The sequence below is a fragment of the Lepidochelys kempii genome, chromosome 3 (genome assembly GCF_965140285.1).
Source record: "Lepidochelys kempii isolate rLepKem1 chromosome 3, rLepKem1.hap1, whole genome shotgun sequence".
Classification (NCBI taxonomy): domain Eukaryota; kingdom Metazoa; phylum Chordata; order Testudines; family Cheloniidae; genus Lepidochelys; species Lepidochelys kempii.
In genome coordinates, this window is record NC_136382.1 from 69,571,837 (window position 1) to 69,598,872 (window position 27,036).

At 39.7% G+C, this 27,036-nt stretch overlaps 1 protein-coding gene across 4 annotated transcripts in view; it reads right to left on the reverse strand.

The window, feature by feature from the left end:
• RNGTT (RNA guanylyltransferase and 5'-phosphatase) overlaps nt 1-27,036 on the reverse strand; it is a 436,222-nt gene that overhangs the window by 372,080 nt on the left and 37,106 nt on the right. For all 4 annotated transcript variants that reach the window (XM_073336687.1, XM_073336684.1, XM_073336683.1 and 1 more), the window contains exons 5-8: nt 26,357-26,432; nt 14,033-14,288; nt 1,981-2,090; nt 968-1,069 (exon numbers count right to left, since the gene is read on the reverse strand). In XM_073336687.1, the coding sequence (XP_073192788.1) occupies nt 968-1,069; nt 1,981-2,090; nt 14,033-14,288; nt 26,357-26,432 (544 nt within the window). The remainder of the gene's footprint in view (nt 1-967; nt 1,070-1,980; nt 2,091-14,032; nt 14,289-26,356; nt 26,433-27,036) is intronic.

Genomic DNA, 27,036 nt, shown 5'->3' on the forward strand with positions numbered 1-27,036 from the left:
ATATGTATATATTAGCTGGGGAAAGTAAAATTTAAAACTCCAGCTTATCCTGCTACAGTCTACACTTAAAATTTAGATGAAACTAGCTATGGGCTGTGGAAGAATTCTTCCATTGATCTAATTAGCATTGCTTGGGGGTGTGGATTACCTACATCAACAGAAAAACCCCATCCATACATATAGGAAGTGTCTATATTACTGTGCTACAGGGGTATAGCTGCAGCTGTGCCGCTGTAGTTCCTGTAGTCTAGACATTCCCTCTATAGTCTGCATTGATTTATAATGCCAGACACAGAATAGCTTTACTTTGCTCACTATATATTATTGATGAGTTGTCTGGAAATGGTAGCTGCAAGCATTTTCAATGCATGATGCTAGCTAGTTTCTCTACTGATTCTGTAACCACTTCAACAGAACTGCTCTTGTAACTTTCTTCCTACAGAGCACAGTGAATTAAAATGGATATCGCTATACAACTTCCAACAGCAGAAGGGGGAGACGAGGTATTTTCTCTCTTTATCCAGCGGTAGATCAACTGTCAAAAATACATTCTACACATACAAGTCTTGCACACAAATGCAGACTGAAAAATTTATTCCTCCAACTCTACTAAAAGAATGTTAACACTGCAATACATGTAACAGAAGTTACTGTTCAATCAGAAGGATGCTGACGAGTCATACAGTTACAATTCTAACACAGGACTACAGTACTAATACCTTTGAAGAATTATGACATTCCAATCATTAGTAGAATGCATTGTCAACAGGAAAAGTAAATAAAATTTTCAAATGTCAGCAACTGAAGAACAGATTAAAATATAAAGATTTATCTGTGTACCATAAGGTATAACTTTCTTACCAAGCTGAGTTCCTTTAAGCCTCTAACTGGTACATAACTGCTCATCAAAACAATTTGCTTTATGTACCAGCGTGAATTATGTTATTTTTTTCTATATGAAACTTACCGAGTGCCATCTGCTTTCCAGCTTACTTTGTATGGCTTCTGCTCTAAAAGTTTAATATTTTGTTTGTCCATAGAAATAGGCTGTGCTCCAGGGAATCCAGACCTAAAAGAAGCAGGTTTTTTATTAATATTCTAAGAGTATCCATACAAGGTAATGTATTTCTCAAATCAAACTTGCATGAGACACAGTTAACACTACCTTTTCTACCAGGTTAACTTTTAGTTGGAACATCTTCCATAACAAGGTTTTTTTTCTTTCAATAGGCACCCAGTTTTTGATAAGCACATAAAGCATTTTTGAGTATAACAAATGACAGTAGTCTGAGTTACTCAAGAGTTCAAAACTGCAAGTGTTTTGCTTTGTTTGTTTGAATTTACTACTAAGCTATTAAATCTGTAAACTAAGTGGTACTGTGAATATTCCATGAGCCTTTCACTTCTGGAAACTGACATTCAAATTCTGGATTACATCTAGAAATGGTACTAAACCAGGGTTCACATCAATGCTAGGTACAAATTCAAACCAGCAATGAGTGCATCAGAAAGGCCAAGAAATGGAAAAACTAGGGTTTTGCACATCAGAACAGATGTGTATTGATATTTGTATAAGTAAACTTGCAATTTTTTGCCTGGTTCAAGCCAGTGTTATCTAGTTTAATGTGCACTAAAACTCCCCCAAAACTTTTAAAATAATGATTAAACCAGACTATTGCCTTTGGTATTTGTGTAGCAATGGCTAACATGAACATAATTTATTATCTGACCCTGGAAATATGATTCTGGAATCTTGTTTCTTAAATTATAACAGTTGTCCATTCTCTTTTCTTTTCTTTGTAGGCCATTATAGTTTTACTGTTGAATATTTCTGGTTACCTTTTTTTTTTTTGGGGGGGGGGGGGGGCTGTCCATCCCAATAATAGCTGCCTGCTTGACTTTTCACAAAATTAAGAATATAATATTGAATTTTTGGATTGTTCAAAGAAAAAAGTTTAAATTAAATTATTTTTCCCATACCCTTCCCATCCACAGAATTGCTGACATTTTTGTTGTATTTCTCTTAACTTTGGTTGAGTTGTCACTTGGGTTACACGTTTAACTGTCACTCCTTCCAAGAAAATTGCACCCTAAAAAAAGAATACAAAATGCAATTAGAATTTAAGATCTATCACAAAAGCAATTCAGAAAACTGATGCTTTCACGTACACACGGACTTCTAGACTGACTAAGATTTAAAGTCTCTGATATTTAAGGTTACACAACTAAGGTCGACTTACCGTGGTAGTGCAGACCTGGTAGTGCAGACTTACCCTGGTAGTGAACAACATAGCTGGAGTCGACATAGCTTAGGTTGACTTATTGCGGTGTCTACACTGCGCTGCGTCAACAGGAGACTCTCTCCCGTCGAGTTACCTTACTCCTCTCATTCCAATGGAGTATCAGAGTCGACCGGAGAGCACTCTACGGTCGATTTAGCAGGTCTTCACTAGACCCCCTAAATCAATCCCCGCTACATCGATCGCAACAGCATCATTCCCTGGTAGGTGTAGACATGGCCTCAGTTTCCATTACAGGTCTTATTTGACCCCACTTCTAAAATACACCAAAATAGTCATATTGCCCTCAAAATTGTTAGGTTAGGACTGTGGTCACGGTAGAGTTCTTCTAGAAAAACTGAAATCAGATAAGGTGTTTATTAATTAAAATTTAAACGATTACACAGCTACAAGGTTTTTTCTTTGGTTGGTTGTTTTGCCACTTTATAGCAAAAGCCCAGAAAAAAAGACGACAGATTAAATCTACCTTACTGCTCTCCTCCAGCAGAGATCTAGTGCCCATGAACAAAAGGCAGTTACGGTCAAATTAACAAAGTTATTAATATGTATTGTAGTCGACAGAGCTAGCTTTTTGCATTTTATTTTACTTAGCAGTAAAAACAAGGAAACTACAGGCCTGTATCCTGTAAGGCATCAGCTTAAGCAGTTAGCATAAGGCTTTGAGGACCATGAACTTTGGCATAGAATAAATGGCTCAACAGTCACCCTGAGTTTTGGGCAAGTGGGAATAATGTGCTTAAGGGAGGAGTCTGTACAAAATAATACCAGGTAACTGGAGAAACACTGAACTGATACTAGTTTAAAATATTTTAGGATAAAATGTTAGCAAATGCTTAACCGCAAACTTGCCTTGGCAACAAATTGATGTATATGGTAATAACCTAAAATCATTAATATACTAACCAATAGGATAAAAGCACCATAGAATATCAGGGTTGGAAGGGTCCTCAGCAGGTCAACTAGTCCAACCCCCTGCTCAAAGCAGGACCAATCCCCAATTTTTGCCCTAGATCCCTAAATGGCCCCCTCAAGGATTGAACTCACAACCCTGGGTTTAGCAAGCCAATGCTCAAACCACTAAGATATCCCTCCCCTAACTTTATGGTGGACAAGGAAGGTTGGGCCTTTCAATGAATATTCATGACAACCTCTAGGCCCTACATAAGGCCGAGCACCATGTAAGAAGGGTCAATCGATCTTAATCTGGATCTGGACCATCAGACTTGTTTGGCATGCCAGGAAAAGGGCTGCAAATTTGCCTCTTACCATCAGATCCCCAAGAAGGGATGTGAATATGTGAGCATATGCAAGGAATGGGGTACAAGAGATAAAAATATAACAGTAATGCAAAGTTAACGTTAAGAGGTTTGCAGCTTTTCTGTCTTTACTATCTTAATAAAAGTGGTTAAAGCTTTGCTTTACCCTCACTGCAAGTGTCTTCATTGGGCACACCAGGGTTCCCACTCAGATACTGAACTTGATAACCTTGATTCTGTTGTGCCTGATTCTGAGACTAGAACCCTACAATCCCTCAACTCTTCAAATCAGTATTAATTGAAATTCAATAATAATCAGTGGCCACAAAAAAAATCAGGGAACAGTATTTAATAAAGTCACTGGGGAACATCAGCTTCAGTGATCACAGTCAGAACATTTAAGGACTGCTGGAGACCTGAATTTTCATTTTAAAAACATGAAATGCAGCAGATAAAACATTATAACCCTATCATTCTCCATTCAAATCCCTCTTTGAGAAGCACTGCTTCAGCCAGACCTATGCAGAGAAGAGCCACGACACTGATTAAAGGATTAGAAAACAAACTCAAAGAGCTCAATATTCTTAGGGTTACCATATGTCTGGGTTTTCCCAGACAATGGTTTTTTCGGTCCTCCGATCTCCGTCTGGGCGGATTTTTGAAATATGAACAAATGTCTCATTTCTCCTTGCTCATCCTTTTTCCAACACTGATTCTGCTGAAACTACAATTCCAAACATGCCCTATGAGTGGCATTCACGTTTACTGGTTTGCCACCCTTACTTATGGACTGCTGCTGGCAGCGGCACTGCCTTCAGAGCTGGGCAGCTGGAGAGCAGCAGCTGCTGCTGGCTAGCCACCCAGCTCTGAAAGCAGCGCAGAAGTCAGGGTGGCATGCTATTGACTGTTGAGTCACTAAAAGGGATCCTGTTTGTGCAGTACTACTTCAGGAATAGATCCTGTAATGACTTTCATGGCTACTTGATGAGCAATCAACCACTGCTGAGAAAGATACACTCTACAGAGAAACATGTATGGGCACAACAGGAAGAAACACTGTAGGAAAGGACTGACTGCATGTAAAAAGGTTTATTTACATTTATTTTTGAGGCCATTACACTTATTTATAAAATGTTAAATATTCAAAGAAAGAAAGTGTACAGTAGAAAACTGTACCCTCCTGTGACTCTCTGTACCTCAGGGGAGCACCCTGCATCCCCATATTCATCCTCATAATATGATTGTGTGGTATCCAATGCAAAGTTGGTTATGTTGGGTGTCTTCAGAAGGCTCATGATGCACTAAGCATTGTTGTGATAGTAATGTTATAGGTTGTAATTTCATGTATATAGTTATGAGGCTGAAAATGTGTCCTCATGGCTTAAAACAAGCCCAGGCAAAAACTCTCCAGGAGAGAGGCCAGGCCAAACTTTCCAAGAGAAGAGGGGCAGTTCACATCTCTTCAGGGCATGTATGGGACAAACCCAGCCTGCCTCACAGGAACAAAGGACACTGGCCCAGGCAGCAACTGTTAGACTCTCCAGTGAGTCACCCCCCTTCCCTTGGTCAGTTTGGGACCATGATGAGGTAATGCTCACCTGACTCTGAAAGGGGGGAGAGGGGGCAAAGCCAAAAGGGAAGAAAGACCATGATAAAAGGGGAGAGATGTTTGCCATGCGCTCTCTTCCACCTCCATCTACAGACACCACCACCAAGCGACTGAAGCACTGATCAAAGGGGAGAACCTGGATGAAGGGCAACCAGCCAGCCTGTGGTGAGAAGCACTAAGGGCTTGGCTACACTTGCAGATGTAGAGCGCTGAAAGTTAAACCAGCCTTCAGAGACCACAGCAGGGAAAACGCTGCCATGTGTTTACACTGTCAACTGCAAGCACACTGGTGTGGCCACATTAGCAGCTCTTGCAACACCACAAAGAGCAGTACATTATGGTAGCTAACCCAGTGTGCAAGTGGCTGCAGCGTGCTTTTCAAATGGAGGGGGTGGAGTGTGACAGGGAGTGTGTTGTGTGTATGTGGGGGGAGAGAGAGTGTGTTTTGTGTGGCTGAGAGCATGTCATCATGCTGTCTTTTAAGTTCAGAGAGCAGCAGACAGCCCCCCTCACACACACACTCACAACAGCAGCATTCTACACTAAAGGTTTGCTTTGTCCCGGAGCAGATAAGCATGCTGGCTGTCAGAAACAGAGCTTTGAAAGGAGATATCTGCATGCCTGCAGCCGATTTCAAAACAATGAGAAGAGTGGCCACCTGACTTCAGGGGATTATGGGACGTTTCCAGAGGCCAATCACAGTGCAATAACGCAACACGTTGTCCACACTGACGCTCAGGCATTTCAGCAGGGGCGCAGCAAGCTTTATGCTTCTTGTGGAGGTGGATTACCAGGAGCACTCCAGCTGCAGAGTCCAGGCGCTCTACATGACTTGCCAGTGTGGACACCTCAGGAGTTAGGGCGCCTGGGGCTGCTTTAATGCACTCTAACTTGCAAGCGTAGCTGAGCCCTCAGTTTGTAAGGGCACTGAAAGTGTTAAGATCATCTTATAATGCATTTTGCTTTTATTTCATTTGACCAAATCTGACTTGTCATGTTTTGACTTATAATCACTTAAAATCTATCTTTTGTAGTTATTACATTTGTTTGTTTATTCTACCTGAAGCAATGCATTTGGTTTGAAGCATGTCAGAGACTCACCCTGGGATAACAAGTCTGGTACATATCAATTTCTTTGTTAAATTGACGAACTCTATAAGCTTGCAGCGACCAGCAGGCATCACTGGACGCTGCAAGACAGAGGTTCCTAAGATTGTGTCTGGGACCAGAAATATTGGCTAGCATCATTCAGTTGCACAATCAGAGCAACAGCTGGACAAAAGCGCTCCATCACATAGCTGGGAGCAGCTTATGCGCTAGCGGCTGTGTGTGAACAGCCTAAGAATGGGGGTTCTCACAGTAGAGCAGGGTAAGGCTGGGTCCCAGAGTTGAGGATTGGAGTGACCTAGAAGATCACCAGTCCAGATAACACAAGGGGAACATGACACCTCCCCTTCCCTTCTCCCACCTCTCCCTACCCACGGCAGTGTTCTCTATTTGGGAACTTCAAATATGGTAACCCTAAATATACTTAGATTAACAAAGAAAAGTTAAGGGGTGAGTTGATTAGTGTCTATAAGTATCTACATGGGGAAGAAATATTTCATATTAGGCTCTTCAATCTAGCAGACAAAGGTATAACATGATCCAATGAATGGAAGTGAAAACTAGACAAATTCAGACCGAAAAGAAGGCATACATTTTTAATGGTGAGAGTAATTAACCATTGCAACAATTTAGCAAAGGTCCTGGTGGATTCTCCAATCACTGACATTTTAAAATCAGGATTAGATTTTTCTTCTAAAAGATATGCTCTAGGAATTATTTTGGGGAAATTCTATGGCTTGTGTTATACAGGAAGTCAGACTAAATGACCCCAACGGTCTTGGAGTCTATGAATTTATTAATTCTAAACCACGTACATAGTAATTCTGTTACAAGAAAATTAAACAAATAACTGCCTCACCTGGGAATTTTAATATTTAGGTCATCTGGCAGTTTACCTATGATCTTAACTTAAGTTCTAAGATTTTTTGAAGGAGGGCCCATGTTTTCCTCTACTTTACAACACCAGAAAACTGATACCAACAACAACTGGAATCTATTTTTTGTCTTTAAAATGTCTGTTTCCGCAGAAGAAAAAACCTCATTCACCTGATAAGAAATTAAAGATCACACTATCTATTCACTAGGACAATCTTGTGCGTGACCACAGTGTTGTTGCCAAACTGCCAAGGGTACAACTTGACAGCACTCACATTTCCAAGTGAAATTATTAAGAGCTAATGATGCTTAAGAACCAATGAAAACCACACTTAGGTTCCTCCAGTAGTTAGAGCAGAATAAATTTCTGCCTCTCCTTACATTCAAAATGTACCACACAAGCTGCTGACTATATTATAATAGTACAGTGGTATACTCTGAAATACACAAAGCACCCAACTCCACATGCACTAGCTAAGAGGGGTGGCCTGTTGATTTAGTGGCAAAGCTATATCAAACATCAGAGTTTGCAATCAGAGAACGGTTCCTCACTCCCTGCAAGGTGGGAATCGAAAGCATGGAAGCTGAAGCAAACTCACCCCTGAGAATGTGCAAGAAGTATCTTGTGGTTCACAAAGGACTCCCTCTAAGTAATGTTCAGATAAAAATTAAACTAACTCTGAAAGAAGCCAGATCCAGTCATCTTTGGTCAGGAGAATTTTCTCCACAATAGGAGTTTGAGAATACTATAAAAAAGTTGATTTGTTACCTGCATAGTTGTATAAGAACACAGGCATAATTTTTCTTCTAATCTAAACCAGCCTAATACATAAAGTTGTACTGAGCATTACAGTAAGCCTAAGAAAGATATCATTCAAAAGAATATTGAAAACAAACCTACAGAGTGCATTATAAATTATTTTAGTCTTTAAAACAAGTCTGATGCTCAGGGGAATAAAACAAAATTGCAGTTTAGCAACAGAACAAAACCAGAAATCTATGTGATTAAAGACTCCTAGTCCCTAGTTCAATACAATAACCCAAACCTACCAGGCATAGTGTCAACAAATGTTTCTAACACGTTCTCGATTGAACTGGGCAGCAAAGAACTTGGTTAGAATATTGATAACCCCAAGATGTTATTGGCTTGGCTGTGGACCTTGGCATATCTGGATGGGATCATTTTCAATTCTCATTCTTATACAAGAAATCTAGAGAATTAGGCTGTTTCACTTAGAAGTCTTCATTGTTTGTTGCTCCATAGGCTTTTGTTCTGTCGCTCTGTCTACTCACTTACTTGAAGGGCACTGGATGAAAGAATGAGGTAGTTTTGGACTGCAGTGCTATCAGTACATGAATGGTTCAGTGAAGGAAGCAGGCAGCTGCCTAGATGCAGTGTCTGTGCAGTCTCAGTCTCTCTGCTAAGAGAATGGTTTGGAATAGAGAAAGACGGTCATGGCTTACTCCTGATAAGGGAGATTATGCAGTGTAGTGAAGCAACCAGAGAATATGATAGTACCTTTCCCCACTACTAAGACAGTGCTATCTATTTTTTGCCAAACAGGCAAGATTTCCAAAAGGCAGAAATGGAAGTTAGGTGCTTAACTGCCATCTGTGTCATTTGAAAACCTCTCCAGAATTTTTCAGTCAAGGGATACTTTCAAATCCTCAAATTTTATTTATTTATTTATTTGGACTTGCAGGTGGCAGAGTGCTTAATACAATTGTTTTCTCTCAAAACAGCAATCTTCTATAAGGTTACTACTCAACAATTTGTATCACCATTTTGTACAGTTTATAACCCTCCATATGTTGGGAAGGGTAAATTATTTATTTTTTTAGAAAAGTAAACTACTTCAATAATTAACTTCAAGGTTACATAAAAGTCAGCTTTGTGAAACTGAAAATATACATCCTAGTCTCCTACTTGCCTTGTTTGAAGGCTGGTTTTGTTTGGATTCTTTTGTTAATTGATGTAATATTTTGAGACTTTCATACCCTGACCTGAAACAATGAGCTCTCTTCCAAAGACAGTATATATTACATATGATTATGGTGCACTAAAAGTGTGAGGGATGGAAACCAAGCAAGAAAAATATCAAGTAAATTCTGAACTACCGAGCCTTGAAAAGACACTTTATCAATAATTCTTCAAAAAATAAGTTCATTACCTCATCAGTTAAGTGCTGATTTGTACTTTAACCGTATTTACTATATTTATAAAACTTCAAGAGATGGGTTTATCTCATTCTCGTAGGTTTTATGACATGCCTAAAAAATGAATTTTGTGAACAGAATATAAATTAATTATTCTTTTAAAGGAACTTTGGCTTGTAAAAGTAGTTAACTACACATTAAATGAAGTAATCCTAAGGGAACCAGGGTTTGAAATAAGTAATGTTATTTTTTCATGTTCAAAAAGCAAATTTGTTTTAAAAGAGTTTGATCTTAACTAATATTGAATACAAATTGTAAAAATAAAAATTTTAGAGGAAAAGCAATTGTATACTGCATATACTCAGCCTAACCTACAATTCATTTTTTAAAAAAAATATTCTGACAGAATTATAATGGAGCAAACATGTGGTCTGAGGGACACAGAATTGTTTAATACCTAAAAAAAATGAATCAAAAAAATAATTTTCTCCAAATATGATATTACTGTTTACATTTCAGTCAGCCTGGATAGTGAAACCAGATATTTCACAGTATGTTTGCTTTCTGACTTTATGCTACATACTCAATAGAGGAATGTTTAAATTCTAAAAAAGTTATTAAGTTACATTTTTAAATAAAATTTGAAGTTGAGTCTAAAAATACATGACTGATGAATTTCCTGTTTTAATTTTTTTTAAGTTTAAAAATTGTTGAAACATCCCATTTCACCATTTTTTAAACAAATATTTTTCTTTTTCCGTTTGAACAACTTTTTGTTGGAAAATAAGGTTAATTTATCATGAAATCTAAGAATAGTGAAAAATCAAAACTAACAGTTTCAGTTGACCTGATCCAAAAATTTTCAGATTTTTGATTAGTTAAAATTTGAAATTTTGGTTTTTAATCCCAATTTGGGATGGAGAAATTTTTCAAAATGACAAAAATTCTCATGAGACAAGATACATGTTTCCTGCCCAGCTCTAATCAGAAGTTTCCACTTCTCACCTACCGTGATAACACTATGTGACAGTCATGTGCTCTATACTTTCAGGAATTGTTCCAAATAGGCAGACGATCCATTTCTGGCAAATCTTAATCTTGTTTCATGAATCTTAATCTTAATCTTGTTTCAGTCTTTCCATTGTCTCAGCAATTTCTCTGCACAACAGCTAGCTTCACAAAGCTAGAATGGTTGACTTTATTTTTGATAAAACAAATACTTGGAATGGAAGTAACTGGACATGAGTTTTCAAGCAAAAAGCCTCTGGGGAATGAGGGATTGGAATAAATCCACAAGAGCAATGATCTGTGGCCAAAAATACATGGTGGAATCATTTCCTCCTCCCAGCAGTGCTGTCAGATTGCTTTTATTATGTTCAGCATCACCCATACAAGGTTCCAGGACTTTCTTCAAGTCTTTGTGATTATATGTAACCAGAATAAGTATATGCACAAAAAAAGTGTATGCACAGATCTTCCATGCATACTTAGCCTTTCACCATGTTTTCCGCAGCCAATAGACCCTTGATCAAAGAGTACTGTTGAGCACAGTGCAGAGGTTGTGCATCACTACTCTGTTCCAAAACAAAAAAGGTAAGGAAAGGAAAGCAAGCAGAAGAAAGCACCAGAACAGGAAAACAGGAGAGACAATCATTACCAAAAACAAAAAAAAATCCTCACACACGCACACCCCACTGAAGGAGACAGACAATAAAAAGTTATTGAAACTGAGTTACTGGAATTTAGAGCTAATGTGCTCTTTGATAACTTAACAGACCAATATACAATACAAACATTAATCCTTGCTAACTAATTTAAATTGAGAGAGAGATTTTAGCAGTTTCCAGTACACCCCAGACATTTCCTTGACACAAGGATGTGCACCTAACACAACTTTCCTTAAATCCTGGAGCAGTGGTTGTCAACCCACAGCCCGCTGGCAGCCCAATCAGCACACAGCTGTGGCCCATGTGACATCCTCAGAGTCATACATGTAGTGTATATATAGTGTGTGCATGCGGCCCACAACACAGAGAGCTGCATATGCAGCTCACAATGGTAAATAGGTTGAGAACCACTGTCCTGGAGAAACCATTAACTCCAAATCATTCACCTTGGAAGAATCCTGTGTCATCTGCCATATCCTATGATGTTTCTTTTGCATCATGTGTCCCCTACATAAAATGCAATAGATCATATTCCTTAGCAAATAATAAAGGATCAGGGTGGCCTATGAAAAAAGTAATTTTCTTTTCTAGAACTGCTCATGAAGCAGAGCATGCTTCAGCTAAGCTTTCTAAGTGTGGAGTGACACAGTTTATTCTGCCAAACATATAGTCATAGATGAAGGTGTCTGCAACAAAATATTAGAAAAGGCCATCCAACCAATTATACCTACCTTTTTAATTTGTATGTATATCATGTAGTATGTCCCATTGCATTCTCTAGCTGTACATGCGAGCATTACGATCAGCTGCAGTATACCTATGTCGTTTGAGAATTCACTTATGAGGCTTCTATTTGACTGTCTAACACTCTCATCAATTTGATGTAACAAACTCAGACTCTAAAAATGGTTTGGGAGTATAATTTTTGTACTATCTACAAAATACCCAACAGTGCTTCTTGCTAAAATCAGATTTCAAATGTCTGTCACTGACGCTTCTGCAATGCTCTGTCATGTTTCTGTGAATACTCGATTGCTGAAGTGAAGCACTCACTGAATCAAAACCTACTTCTTCAGTTCTTTCTAAACATCACAGAGACCAGCAGCAGCAAACAGGCTTCCTGTAACTGATGCAGGTGATGTGAAAGGAGCCTATGCATAGTATTACATTCTAAGTTGCATCTGGGTTTTTCCAATTGTGTCTTATGCTTTGACATAACTCCCTGCTCAAACATGGTACATTGAAGAATATTTACATCATGGCCCGACACATTAATTGCAACTCTATTTTTAACATTAGCACCCTCGATAATGCCCAAAATGAAGAAAAAATACTTGATATATATGCAAAAGGTATTTACCTGATAATTACTCTTTTTCGGCCCCATATCTACAAGTCAACCATAAATGGATTGAATCCTTCTCTGATCAGCTACAGGAAAAGTCCAATCAATCAACCAAGCATCATGGGATAGAATTCCCCGCTCTTCCTCTTCATGCCCAAGTGAGTGCATCCCAAGCTGTAAAAGTGAATTATGCGAATATGCAATTCTTCCCTCTGAAATTTTCTAAAGTCGTAATTGTGTTTTAGTTATTAATATGCTTATTCGTATAATTTAACTTTCCAGCTCTGAAAGGAGGAAAAATCAGAGTATCTTCTATCATGATCTTTGTTCAACAGATCAGAATAGTCCTATATTTGAGTGAGAAAGGATGCCATTTGACTGTGGTGACAGAAACCTAGTCTTCACACCCTTTTTGATAACTTGAAGGGAGAGTAAAAAATAATCTTGCCATTGCAGCCTGAAGAGACAAAATTCTCTTGTACATCTTTACATCTCTCAATGGAAGGCTAGTCGAGATCATGGACTATTTCTCTTAAAACACTTTGAACATTTATTAATTTTTAATGTTTAAGCTATTCTGCTATGGCAGTTGATAGATTACGTTTAAGTCTGTGACAGTGCAACTTTGCTGCTTTGGATCAGAATCTATATTCTTTTCAAGCTAAACTAGCTCCTTCCCCTCCCTAACTCTGCATCCCAATGCACAGCTATAATACTTCTATTAGTAATATGAAGAGTAATAATGCACTTTTGTGGCACATTTCATGTGAGAATTTAATTGTTTACAAACACCCAAACCTCCTAAGCACCTCAGTGAGATAAGTGAGGTATTATTATGCAGATAAAATTGTACACAACTATGTAGCCAGCAATTTTTTCCATTCAGTTATGGCAATGTCTCACAAAAAGCTGAAGTTCACTTCATTCAGTGAGAATGAAGAAGCCCTTAGTCTTTAGCACAACAAAACCATATTTCTTCTACTTTAAGTAGGAGAGTTACTTTCTATATCATGTTATTTACAGCTATAATAATCACTACATTAATAATTATGAATGCCTATTTCATACATCTGAACTAGTCACAGTAATTGATCAAGCATATATAATATAATTACTGTAACTGCTTTAGTCTACTTAGACAATTTCTCACAACTTTTAAATTTAATTTGCTCTTTTTTGTTGTTTTCTTTTTCAGTTCTCATTACTGTTTTCCAAAATAATTCTCAGAAACTCTGCACAGAATGTATTGTGAAAATTAAACACCAATTCAAAAACAAAGTTTCATTTCAACTGCATGGCTGGGTTGAAAAGATCAATAAAAGTTATATACACCTATCAACTTGGCTTGCACCTCTGAAGACTTTAGTCACAAATTAAAAGGAATGTATTAGTCTCTACCCAGTCTCAAAGAATTTGTTCACATCAGGAAACTCATCAAGCAATCTTCTTACAATTTAATATGACTGACAATCTCTGCTCAGGAAACAACCAATATTGGAATAGCAGACGTGTTGAAAGTTAAGATCAAAAGCATTATACAAAGAATTACAAAATCTTACTTTTCACCAACTCATGTTATGCTGGCTCTAAACAATGCTATTCGTTCCTCACTTACAAGAGCTGGTATTTGTGACACACACATTATACAACATTTAGTGAATAAGAGTTCACCAAATTCAATTTATAAAGTAAAATGTTAAGCTTTCGGACATTACCAGTTTTAGGTGTTCTTTTCTCCTTTTGCCAAAAGAGGAACTTGAAGACCCAGGTTCTGATTCTTGACCTCCTGTTTTAACATCCTCCTCCTCCTCCTCCTCCTCATCGTCTTCATCAAAGCACCATTCAGGTAGCTCAGGTGGTGGCGGTGCATCATCTACATCTCCGTAACGACGGAATAGTTCTTTCAAATAGTCCCCTTTATAGATACCTGGTGGTCTGGCTTGGGCAAAAGTAGCCACTGCTGCTTCAATACTGGCAAACAGAAATTGAGAGTTGTTTATTTTTGAATGTTAACAAGACATTACTTATAAATTAATAACGTTCTGTGTGACTTTGTTTCCCCTAAAAATTCAAAAAATAAATCACTTCATTGTCAAGAATTCAGAAACTCTTGAGATACTTACAAAAGGAAAGCTTATTTACCTTGTACAGTAACTGGAGTTCGTCAAGATGTGTGCCCCTATGGGTACTCCATTTCAGGATATGTGCATGCTCATGCACTCTTGATTAGAGATTTGCAGCAGCAGCACCTGCATCCTAGAGATCCTTTTACTACTCTGGTGCAAGGATATTGGGGAAGGTGGACATGGACCCCCCACTGCTCCAGTTCCTTCTCAGTCATGAAATCTAGTGAGAAGATTGGAAAGCAGAGGGGAAGAAGGATGTGTACTGGAGCACCTATAGGGACACACATCTTGGAGAACTCCAGTTACTGTACAAGGTACATAACTTCTCCTTATTTGAGTAGCATCCCTACAGCTGCTCCCCTTCAGCAGATTCTTGAGTAGTATGGAGAAGAGTGCCAAGGAGACACGTTCACTACAGACCATAGAACAGCATTACTGAAAGCCACATCGGCTCTGGAAGCAGACATGAGTACTGGGAAAGCATGTGCATCAAAGATCAGGTGGCTGACCTCAAGATGTCTTGAGACAGGCATGTTTTTCAATCCACAAAGGTAGATTGAGCCCTGGTGGAAATAGCCACCATCATAGGAAGGGGATGAACTCCTGAGGCTTCATAACAGATTAAGGTGCATCTTGCAACCCATCAGGACAGCCTCCAGGTGGAGATCAGATGTCTTTTTCTTAGTTCTGTGACAGAGATGGAGAGCCTAAGAGAAGCCCTAAAGGGTTTAGTCCGGTCAAGATAAAAAGCAAGAGCTCGTCTTACATCCAATGTATGTAGTCTCATTTCTTCACTCAGAAAGCAAGGCTTGGGGTAAAACACCAGTAGGTGAATCTCCTAATTAATGTGGAACTCTGAATAAACTTTACAGAGGAAGTGCACATGTGGGTATAGTGTCATCTTGTCATGATCGAACGCTGCGTACAGTTGGTCAGCCATCAGGGCGCTCTAGCTCTCCTACCTTCCTGGCTGAAATAAGGAACGAGGCCCTGAGGCACAAATTAAGGAGGGAACAAGTCCCCACAGATTCAAATGGAGGCTTCCTCAGTACATTAAGGACTAAATTCTGTAGGTTCTTTCACAGGAAGAAAAAGATTGAGTAGCCCCTTAATAAACCTCACAGTGGTTAGACGCATGAAGTCTGAAAATCCCTCAACAGGGGGATGAACCTTAACTGAGCTCAGCAATAATCCCTTGGTTTTTAAATGTAGCAGGTAACTGAAAATGTGTGTCAGACAAGACTCAAGAGGAGGTACAGATCAATGGCTGCACCAAAATTGAAAATGTTTCCCCGTCTGTAGGTAGGTTTTCCACTATTGAGCAGTAACTCCAGAGAGCAATCTTCTTCTATACCAATGAGCCATCTAGAAGCCATGCCTTGAGGTGAAACCCCAAGAGACTGGGGTGGGTTTTGGGTGAGGAGATTTTCACTCAGGGAGAGGTGGAGCGGCAATTGCTCAGACACGCAAACTAACTCAGGGAACCATTTCTCCCTCAGCTACAACAGTGCTATGAGGATAGCTAATTTCTCCTGTTTCAACCTGTTCAGGACTTTGAGCAAATGGTGCAGCAGTATAAGCATATAGCAACACACAGGGCCAAGGGATAACTGAAGCACCTCCACTGAGTTGCAGCAGTGCCCTGCCCTGAAAAAAAATTGTCTGCACTTTGCAGTGGATGGCGTTGCTAAGAAATTTATCTCCAGAGTACCCCAGGTAGAACACATCCTTCTGAATACTGCATTGTTCAATTCCCACTTGTGGAAAAGGCAGAAATGCCTGCTGAGATCTGTAGTCCTGGGTGATAAATCACTGAGAACAGTATGCGGAGTGCTATGCACCAACTCCATGGTTTTACTGACTCGGCATATAAGGACTGGAATCTTACTCCTCCTTGCCAACTGATATAATACATAGTTTCTCTGTTGTACATCAGGTAGCCCCTGATGTGGGAAAAGTAGTGCTGGCAAGTTTAACAAACCACTCTGAGCTCTAATATGTTGATGTGGATGATTGCCTCCTGTGGTTCCATTTGGCTTGAGCTGTCAAATGCTGAAAGTGCATACCCTAGCCTAGCAGGGAGGTGTCGGTGGTGATGATACTTGTGGGAGGAGGCTACGAGAACGGAACACCCACACATGCCTTTTGTGGATCTGTCCACTAATTACAGAATTGAGGGCCCTTTGAGGTACAGACACCCACTTGGTCTGTGCTTGTTGGGGGTGTAAGCACTTCTTGTCAAGGCTTGAAGACCCCATGACTGTAGTCTTCCTAACGGTGTCACAAACATACCAGCATCCATGTGGCCCAGGAGTTGGAGGCAAGCCCTTGCTGTGGATTGCAAGCTCTGCTGTATTGTTGAAATGAATCTGGACATGGTAGCAAACCAGTTATGGTCAAGTATGTTCTGGCAGTGGTAGAGTCCAGAGTGGCCCTACTGAAGTCTGTGTTGTGTAGATGTGAGTGTAGACTTTTCTGAATTGGGACAGCAGCCCAGGGAGCAGAACTGGGATAGAGCCTTCCTGGTTGCTGTCTATACCTTGAGAAATGAGCAACCTTTCAGGAGCCAATCATCCAGGTACAGAAAGATGATTATCCCCATCTGCTGGAAATGGGCTGCGATGGCCAAGACGACTTTGGTAAAGACCCTTGGGGCAGTTGAAAGGCCAAAGGGTAGGATGCAATATTGGTAGTGGTCCCTGCCACCCACAAAACTTAGGAAACATCTGTGGGAAGGGTACATGACTATATGAAAATAAGTGACCTGAAGGTCGAGGAAGACAAATCAATCACCCAGATCCAGGGCAAGAATTATTGCTGCTAGGATTACCATTCTGAACAGTTGAGAGTGGATGAAGTTGTTCAAAGTCCTGAGGTCCAGCAACAATGTCCACCTGACCCACCCTCACCCGTTTTTTTTCTTGGGGACTGGGAAGTACCAGAAAAGAACACTTTCCCAATGAAGTCCAGTGGAACAGGCTTTACCACCATTAGGGTTACAAAAGATTGCACCTACTGTCTCAAGAGACCCTCATGAAAATGGCCTCTGAAGAGGGATAGGGAGGAGAGTGGTGTTGGGGCGGCTGGACTGGATGGGATAGCCTGTAGAAATCGGATCCATCAGTGATGAGCGATGAGCTCCCAGGAAGGTAGAAAATAAGAGAGACAATCCCCATAAGGGCAGATGCGAGACTGGTGCAGTGTAGGATCGAGAGAGGGAGATAGTTTGCCACCTTCAACCAATGGGGCAAAATGGTCTTTTGAGGATGTCACTGACGGGAAAGTCACTGTAGAGGATGGCCCTTTGTTAGTGAATCTAGGCTCTTTCCTGGGAGGTTCAGCCAGTCTCATGGGCTAGTAATGAACTGGACAAGATCACTGAACCATCTGCAATCTAATATATTTTCTTTGTCACAGGTATATAGATGCCCAGAGATCCTTGTCTGGAAGTTTTTAAAAGAATGAAGGGACCCGTCTGTGGCACCATGGAACAACTTGTGCCCCTCGAAGGAGTGGTTCTTGACTCTGGTTTGTACCTCCCAGGGGAGGCCAGAGGGCTGCAGCCAAGAAGCTCAGTGCACGACTACTACCACAGAGATGGAACGTGCAAATGCATTGGCAGCTATCATAAATATAAAGGGAGGGTAACAACCTTTATGTAAGCAGTTATATAAAATCCTGCTTGGCCAGAGGTACAGAATCCCGTTACCTGTAAGGGGTTAATCAGTTCAATTAACCTAGTTGGCACCTGACCAGAAGAACCAATGGGGAAAGAAGATACTTTCAAATCTGGGGGGAGAGGGGTAGGGCTTTGTTTTGTGCTCTGTGTGTGTTCTCTCCGAGACAGAGAGAGAGACCAAGCAAGTAATCCAGCTCCTACTGAAATGATGCATCTAATATTACAAAAATAGTAAGTAATAGCAAGGAATGTATTAGATTATCTTTTGTTTTAGCTTGTGAATTTTCCCATGCTAAGAGGGAGGTTTATCCCTGTTTTTTGTAACTTTGAAGTTTTGCCTAGAGGGGAATCCTCTGTGTTTTAAGTCTTATGACCCTGTAAAATTACCTTCCATCCTGATTTTACAGAGGTGCTTCTTTTACTTTTTTTTTCTTTATAATAAAGTTCTGTTTTTTAAGAATCTGATTGGTTTTTAGTGTCCTAAAAATCCAAGGGTCTGGTCTGTGCTCACCTTGTTTACTGATCTGGTTGGTAGATTATTCTCAAGCCTCCCCAGGAAAGGGGGTGAAGGAGCTTGGGGGGATATTTTGGGGAAACAGGAACTCCAAGTGGTCCTTTTCCTGAAACTTTGTCTACCTCACTTGGTAGTGGCAGCAGTACTCATCCAAGGACAAGGAAGGATTTGTGCCTTGGGAAAGTTTTTAACCTAAGCTGGTGGAAATAAGCTTAGGGGGTCTTTCATGTGGGTCCCCATATCTGTACCCTAGAGTTCAGAGTGGGGAGGGAACCCTGACAGCAGCATTGAGTGAGGCCTGAAGAGAGAGTTTTGTGATTGTCTGACTTTCCATTATGAGGGCCTCTGTGGCAGGTGTTCTATAAAAAAATGAAAACATTAAATAATTTGTAAAATCGTGCTTTGCCATCAGGGCTTGATAACCAGCTACTATGAACTGCAAAGCAGCTGGAAGTAGCTTTTGAGGCCCAGAAGGTCCAGCTGTTTCAGCTCGTCAGCTGCTGTTGAGCTGGACTCAATGTTGCGATTCATTAACTGCCTCAACAACCAGGGAGTTGGGTGAAAAAGGGGAGAAAAACACTCAGCCTCAGGATGGGTTTTTGTCAGCCTGTTTACACATAAGAGGTATGGTAGCTACAGTTTGCCACACAGCACAGGCTGGAACCAAAAGGGCAGCATTAATGGGCAAGACAATTTTGCCCTGAGGAGACATATGGACATCTCAGAATCTGATGAATTTGTCAACACCCACATCCATCAGAAGGTCAGTCAGTACTGGAGGTCAGAGGGGGTCTGATAACTGCTTTCGTACTGAATGTCGAGATTTGGTTGATTGGGGTGACAGTACTGGAGGATATGTGGATAGCAGCTGGAAATTCCTCTCAGTACTCTTCAAGAGTTTAACGTGGGACAGGTCACTGCTATATATGGAAAAAACAGAGGCTAGGGGAGACTCCAGCAGCTAAGTTGGTACCAGTGGAGAGTCTCTCTCTATACCCCTCAGCAATAGTAACTTAGGTTCTTCCAGGATCCTATGGTCCTCATGGAATAAAAACCTGAACAGTATGGACGACCCTGGATAGGGGGCCCTCAGGAGTCAATATGTTGGATGATACAGGAGATAGTACCAAACTGTGATCTATGCACCCTTCTCAGGTAGCTACAGAAGATGGTACTGACAATGATTTCAGCTTGGCTTTAGAGTTCTTGTGCTTTAGATACACTGAATCTGATGCCAACTGCGCTGCTCTAGGTTGTTTACCAGAAGATGGACTTCTTGGTACACAGCACGGACTTCTTAGCCAGTGCTGGAGTCTCAGTACCCGATAGTATAGGAGCCCCACCAGTACCCATGTCCTGAAATGAGGTTTCCTGAGACCCAGATGAAAAGGGCAATGTTCCCCTTCTTTTATCCCATTCTGGAGAATAGGGTCTTTTCTTTTTTGAGGATTTGTATGGTTCTAAAGGACCCCCAGCATCTTTGCTTACCACCGCAACAGAGATGGTTGCCTGAGCAATCGGAGCAACCAAATCCAATATAAGGGACCTCATGGGTCTCAAAGAGCACTCCATCAACAGTACTTTTAATCTATCCTCCTTCCATTTTTTAGATTTGCTGTCAGATCTGCTCAGGATCTAACATATGGAGGGGACATGAGTCTCTGCCAGGCAGCAGAGGCAGTTAGATTGTCCATTACTCCAGAAAAGATCTACATATGACAGGTCTGGCAGAATTTGAAGCCCAGGGTCTTGGACATAACCTGTTACTCGAGGCCATGGATTGAGCCCAAAAGAAAAAAACAAGATCTGGATCAGGTAAATGAAAGAGGAGAAGAAGGTGGACCCCCAGCCAAAAGCACAAAGCTGTGCTAAATAATGGTAAAATATAAATGAAAGTTACTAAGAAGATATCAAATAAAAAACAATAAGAAATAAGCAGCAAGGCACATAGCTAGCTACAGCAGACATGGCAACGTTCTGTCTCAAGCTGTGATCAGTTGAGAAGGAACTAGAGTGGTGGCAGGTCTACTCCCTCTCCCCAATATGCTGTTGCACAGGGGTATGAAGATATGTAGGGAACAGGAAACACTGGACACTGACAAAAATTTCTAATCAAGAGTGCCGGGTGCAAGCACATCTTGAAAGAATAGGCAGCAGTTTGAAAACAAATATAAGGAAGTAGTTCTTCACATGGTCAACCCATGGAACTCATTGCCAGCAATGTTAAAGGCCAAAAGTATAACTAGGTTAAAAAAAGAATTAGATAAGTTCACAAAGGATATGGCCATCAAAGGTATTAGCAAAGATAAGGGACACAACCCCATGCTTTGGGTGTCCCTAAACCTCTGACTGCCAGAGCGGGACTGGATGACAGGGGATGGATCATTCAACAATTGCCATTTTGTTCATTCCCTCTGAAACAACCCCCCCAGCCACTACCGGAAGACAGAACATTGGGCTAGATGGACCATCCAGAACGGCCATTCTCATGTTCTTAAGTGGAGCACCCATAGGGACACCACTTGAAGATTTATTCAATCCATTACCATTTGAAACATGGTGTTAAGAGCATCTTGGTAACTGTTGCTCCTTGTGCAAGAGCCTGCATTGTTATATCCGTTTTTCTCAGACTCTCAGGGACAGATATGCTTAAGGTACTTTTTGTCCCCTTCCAGTGGCTAATAGCTCCCTTTTGGGCTCCTAGTTATAGGATACGTGTTCACAGCTGTTACAGCTGAAAAGGGAGGAGAAAAATACACGTAATTATGGGGGTCAATGGGGAGGAGTCCAGAATAAAGGCTGAATATACTGATAAGCAAACACAATTAATGTTTATGAATGGTTAGAGAATGTCTCACTTCTCAAAATAGATTTTTCCATTTCTCTGGGAAGAAGCACCCAAGTCCTCTGAACCAGCCTTTAGTAGTTCCTCTTTGGAGCCACAACTGAACAGTCCATTCCTGTTCAGCAAAAAGCTTAAGCACAAGCTTAAATGTAGACATGCTTAACTGCTTTGATAAACTGAAGGCTAGGTCCACAAAATAAGGAGTTCCTAATCCAGACAGGCCATAACAATGTTATTCACCTTACTTAATGGAAAGCACTCATACTATAGTAATGAGCGCAGAATAAGAAACCTACATAGAATAGAATAAAACTTGTTCAACAATGAAGGCATTACTTCATTTAAGCCTTTTTGGCAGACTTTTCTGACACCTTGGTCTGGGACAGAGGGAGCTGCTACAGGCTGTGGAGCAAAGAACACTACCAGGCCAGGAATTAATACCCTAATGAGGCAAAGAGAAAAAGAAAACACCAAGAAAGCATGAAAGGAGAAAATATAGGTTCAGAAAGAAGAGGTTAAGAAGTTTTTCTGTGCTGTGCAGTCTGGGAGGTAGGTTGTCTGAAAAGTGTCTTTTGAAGCTGCCAGGAGACAGAACAAACTAGAGGTTTCTCAGAATAGGTGGAAGCAAGCCCTTCCCTAGAGCTGGTAGGTCTAGTTCTGTCTTCAGTAGAAGAGGAAAAATCACTAGTTAGACTAGCGAGACTGGATGATGGCCAGATGCTAGCACGATGGGCAAAAGAGAAGAACCTAGGTAGTTAAGTTAGAGAGAAATAGGATGTGAAAAAGATCTTAAGACTCGTTTTGTTCTTTTTACAAGACAAATTAGAATTAACTTGGTAATGTCTTTAAATTGCTTAACAAATCCTTTAATTAATATCCCAGAGACCAGAGGCAACTTGGGAGTAGGAGAGAAAAGGGAAGAGAGATGGGCCCCCATTCCAAATGCTTAAGAATGCCAATCATCCTCTAGAAAAGTTTGTCCTTGATGTACTACAAGCAGCTGATTCTCTTGTAAATACATAGTATTAAGAATAGATAGTAACAAAACCCGATGTAACAGCTCAGATTTCAGGTACAGAAGATCAGCCTGGTAGGAAAGAGAGTTTACATATTCCAGAAATGAAACTGTCTTGGGGAAAAGTGAGTTGCAAAAAGAACATCACGTAAGGTTTCCAATGACTAGCTCGAGGGCTGTCAGTCTGGATGACCTTTCCTTAAACTAGCTGTATAATACTTCTCAGCATTCACAGTGCATCTGCTGCTATCCTACATCATGTGCTTAAGGGGTAAATATGGATGGATTTTCTACAGGGAAACCTCATTGTTTCATCAGTGAATAGCAATGTCGCTTTACTTGAAATGATAATGCAGCAAACATAATTTTTCTTAATATGGTGCACACACTTACTGTAATTGTAAATTTAAGGCAATTCTTTTAATGTTGCTGGTTTTGTTTGTAGCTGTATTTTATCGCTACATTTGAGAATGATGGTCCTGTTTCACAAAAGTTGACCGAGATGAACAAGTTTAATTAACACTATTAACCATTTGCAAAAAAAACCACCAAAAAAAAAAAATCAACCAAATTGATTGACCACAAGGCTTGGTCAATCAATTTAATTAAGGCTTTTCATGCACAAGTAAGAAAGTATTAAGTAAAGCTGAATAGGAGGTACTATTTCAAATAGACTTAACTCAGAATCTTTATTTGTTTCCAGGGGAAAGAACAAAAAAAAGACCTACTGTGGTTCAAATTATTACATGCTGATTTTTAAAGCATTTAGAGGAATTGAAAGTACCCAACCTATCAGGCATAAGACTCACTAGCACCCTACTAGTAAGATGTTCAGCTTTATGTCCACTTCCCAGGTTCAGCTGAGCTACTAGATTCCTTGGGCCATTGGTGCTCAGAGGCCCCATCACAATGCATCTCCTCTCACTGCGTGCCTACCTTAACCAGGAAAAATTGGTTCTTCCCTCAAAGGTGGCCATCTTGCCCATATCCTAATCTCAAGATAAACTTTATGCTCAGTCATTAAAAAAAAAAAAAAAAAAAAATGAAGGAGCAGCATGGATCCATCCATTTTCCATCCAATGCTGGAAATGGTTCTTCAAATAGAATAGTGGAAACGGAGATATTGCCAAGACCCTAGGGTTTGTCTACACTTGAAATACTACAGCAACACAGCTGCAGCACTTCAGTGTAGATACTATCTAAGCCAGCCGGAGGGGTTCTCCTGTCAGTATACATAATCCACGTGCCTGAGAAGCGGTAGCTAGGTCAACAGAAGAACTCTTTCATCAACCTAGCGCTGTCTACACCCGGGAGTTGGCTTAACTATGACACTCATGACTACAACATAGCTGGGTCGACCTAACTTTTTAGTGTAGACCAGACTCTAGAGACACAGGCTTTGCATCAGAACTAGCTGGATAGGAGAAAATCTTGTGTTTAAATTAGGACTGTTGATTAATCGCAGTTAACTCACGCAATAAACTCAAAAAAATTAATTGCGATTAATTGCAGTTTAAATCGCACTGATAAACAATAGAATACCAATTGAAATTTATTAAATATTTTGGATGTTTTCCTACATTTTCCTATAGTAATCTGTGTTGTAATTGAAATCAAAGTGTATACTATTTTTATTACAAATATTTGCACTGTAAAAATTATTAAAAATAATATTTTTCAATTCACTTCATACAAGTACTGTAGTGCAATCTCTTTGTTGTGAAAGTGCAACTTACAAATGTAGATTTTTTTTTTGTTACATACCTGCACTCAAAAACAAAACAATGTAAAACTTCAGAGTTTACAAGTCCACTCAGTCCTACTTCTTGTTCAGCCAATCGCTAAGACAAACAAGTTTATTTACATTTACGGGACATAATGCTGCCCACTTCTTATTTACAATGTCACCTGAAAGTGAGAACAGGCATTTGCATGGCACTTTTGTAGCCAGCATTGCAAGGTATTTAAGTGCCAGTTATGCTAAACATTTGTAGGCTCCTTCATGCTGCAGCCACTATTCCAGAGGATATGCTTCGATGCTGATGACGCTCGTTAAAAAAATAATGCATTAATTAAATTGGTGACTGAACTCCTTGGTGGAGAATTGTACATCCCCTGTTCTGTTTTACCCACATTCTGCCATATATTTCATGTTATAGCAGACTCGGATGATGACCAGCACATGTTGTCCATTTTAAGAACACGTTCTCTGCAGATTTAACAAAACGCAAAGAAGGTACCAATGAGAGATTTCTAAAGATAGATAAGATAAGCACTTGACCCAAGCTTTAAGAATCTGAAGTGCCTTCCAAAATCTGAGAGGAATGAGGTGTAGAGCATGCTTTCAGAAGTCTTAAGAGAGCAACGCTCTGATGCAGAAACTACAGAACCCAAACCACCAAAAAAGAAAATCAACCTTCTGCTGGTGGCATCTGATTCAGATGATGAAAATGAACATGCGTCAGTCCATACTGTTTTGGACGGTTATCAAGCAGAACCAGTCATCAGCATGGACAGATGTCCTCTGGAATGGTGGTTGAAGCATGAAGGGACATATGAATCTTTAGCGCATCTGGCATGTAAATATCTTGCGATGCCGGCTACAACAGTGCTATGAGAATGCATATTCTCACTTTCAGGTGACACTGTAAACAAGAAGCGGGCAGCATTATCTTCTGCAAACGTGTTTGTCTGAGCCATTGGCTGAACAAGAAGTAGGACTGAGTGGACTTGTAGGCTCTAAAATTTTACATTGTTTTATTTTTGAATGCAGTTTTTTGTACATAATTCTACATTTATAAGTTCACTTTAATGATAAACAGATTGCACTACAGTACTTGTATTAAGTGAACTAAAAATACTATTTCTTTTGTTTTATACAGTGCAAATACTTGTCGTCAAAAATAAATAAAAATTGAGCACTGTATACTTTGTATAGTGTTGTAACTGAAATCAATATATTTGAAAATGTAGAAAAGTCCAAAAATATTTAAATAAATGGTATTCTATTATTGTTTAATCATGCGATTAATCTTTTTAATCACTTGACAGCCCTAGTTTAAATTATATCATTGAATAAAAGCCATCCTCTAACATGGCAAGACTTTTAGACATTTTTCCTGAAGTAATGATATTTAAAGTGGAGCACCACTATTGGGGGAGGGGGGGAAGGTTTTGTTTCTCCCATGCTTATTTCAAAGTATGCATCCTGGTCCTGGAAAATTCTCAAAAGGTAGGTTACACCACCAATATAGTTCTTGTTGGAAAAATCCTGTAACAAATGCAGTGTTTTGGGTATGCTTTCAGATGTACGCATACATGTCACTTTCCTGCTACTTTGCCTATCTAATGCCATTGTTTTGAATATGCCAACAACAAAAGATCTAAAATAATGCTATCAAACAAAAGCAGTACATGAGTATATTTCAATACTTTGCACAGGAAAGAGAAAAGGCAACCTATATACATACTCATGAAAACTTAAACACAGCTGGTAGGGCTAATTGTTGGTCTACAGACTTGACAATATAGCTGAAAGCTTAACTGAAAGAGACTGAACTGTCAAGAGAGTTTGACAGGAATAATGTTAATGTATGTCACCTGCTCAAAACTAACACTTCCCAGTTACCATCATCTATTGAGAAAACAGACATTCTTAGTGCACTGTGTCAGATATGCACACACACAAAAATCAGCATTCCTAGAATCAACAGTGAAAAAAATATATTCATTTAAAAGATAAAAATCCTAGAACAATCGGACCACCAATGGAGCAATGACAACTATGAAACACATTGGAGAAAACACTACCAATTGTATCCCTTCCCTGTACCCAAAATTAATTAAACTTGCAAAATTACCTCCAATCCAACTTCTCAACCAAAAAGGCACAGATAAGAAAACCAGTTCGATTGAATCCATGTGTACAATGAACACCTGAAAAACAAAACAACACTCTGATGCAGAAACTACAGAACCCAAACTAATGTATGGAGACAAATCATTTTAAAAATGAACAACATGCAGCTGTTTTTATTACAAACAATGCAAACAAGTGATATTTTTGGCTCATTCCACTTAAATTACCACCATTAAGGAGATACCCCCATTCTAACTGAGGAAACCCAGATCGTCTAGAGACTATGTATAAAGCCCAAACGATATTTAAATTCTGTGTGCTAATTCCTATCAGTAATTTTCTGAATCTTCAATTTGTCACAATAAAAAAGCTCAGCAAAAAACACTATTTTTATTAGTGTTTAAATATGATTAATACCAGAAAGTACCTGATTGCTTTCTGATCAGCATTTGTAGGAGCGATGAAAGATAAATGTAATCAATGCAGTGATTATGAATTTAGAGAAATAATTTGCGGTTATAGTCATTTCATACTGTTAAGCATAAAAACCATGTCAAATATCAGGGTGTAGCCGTGTTAGTCTGTATCCACAAAAAACAACAAGGAGTCTGGTGGCACCTTAAAGACTAACAGATTTATTTGGGCATAAGCTTTCGTGGGTAAAACCCCACTTCTTCAGAC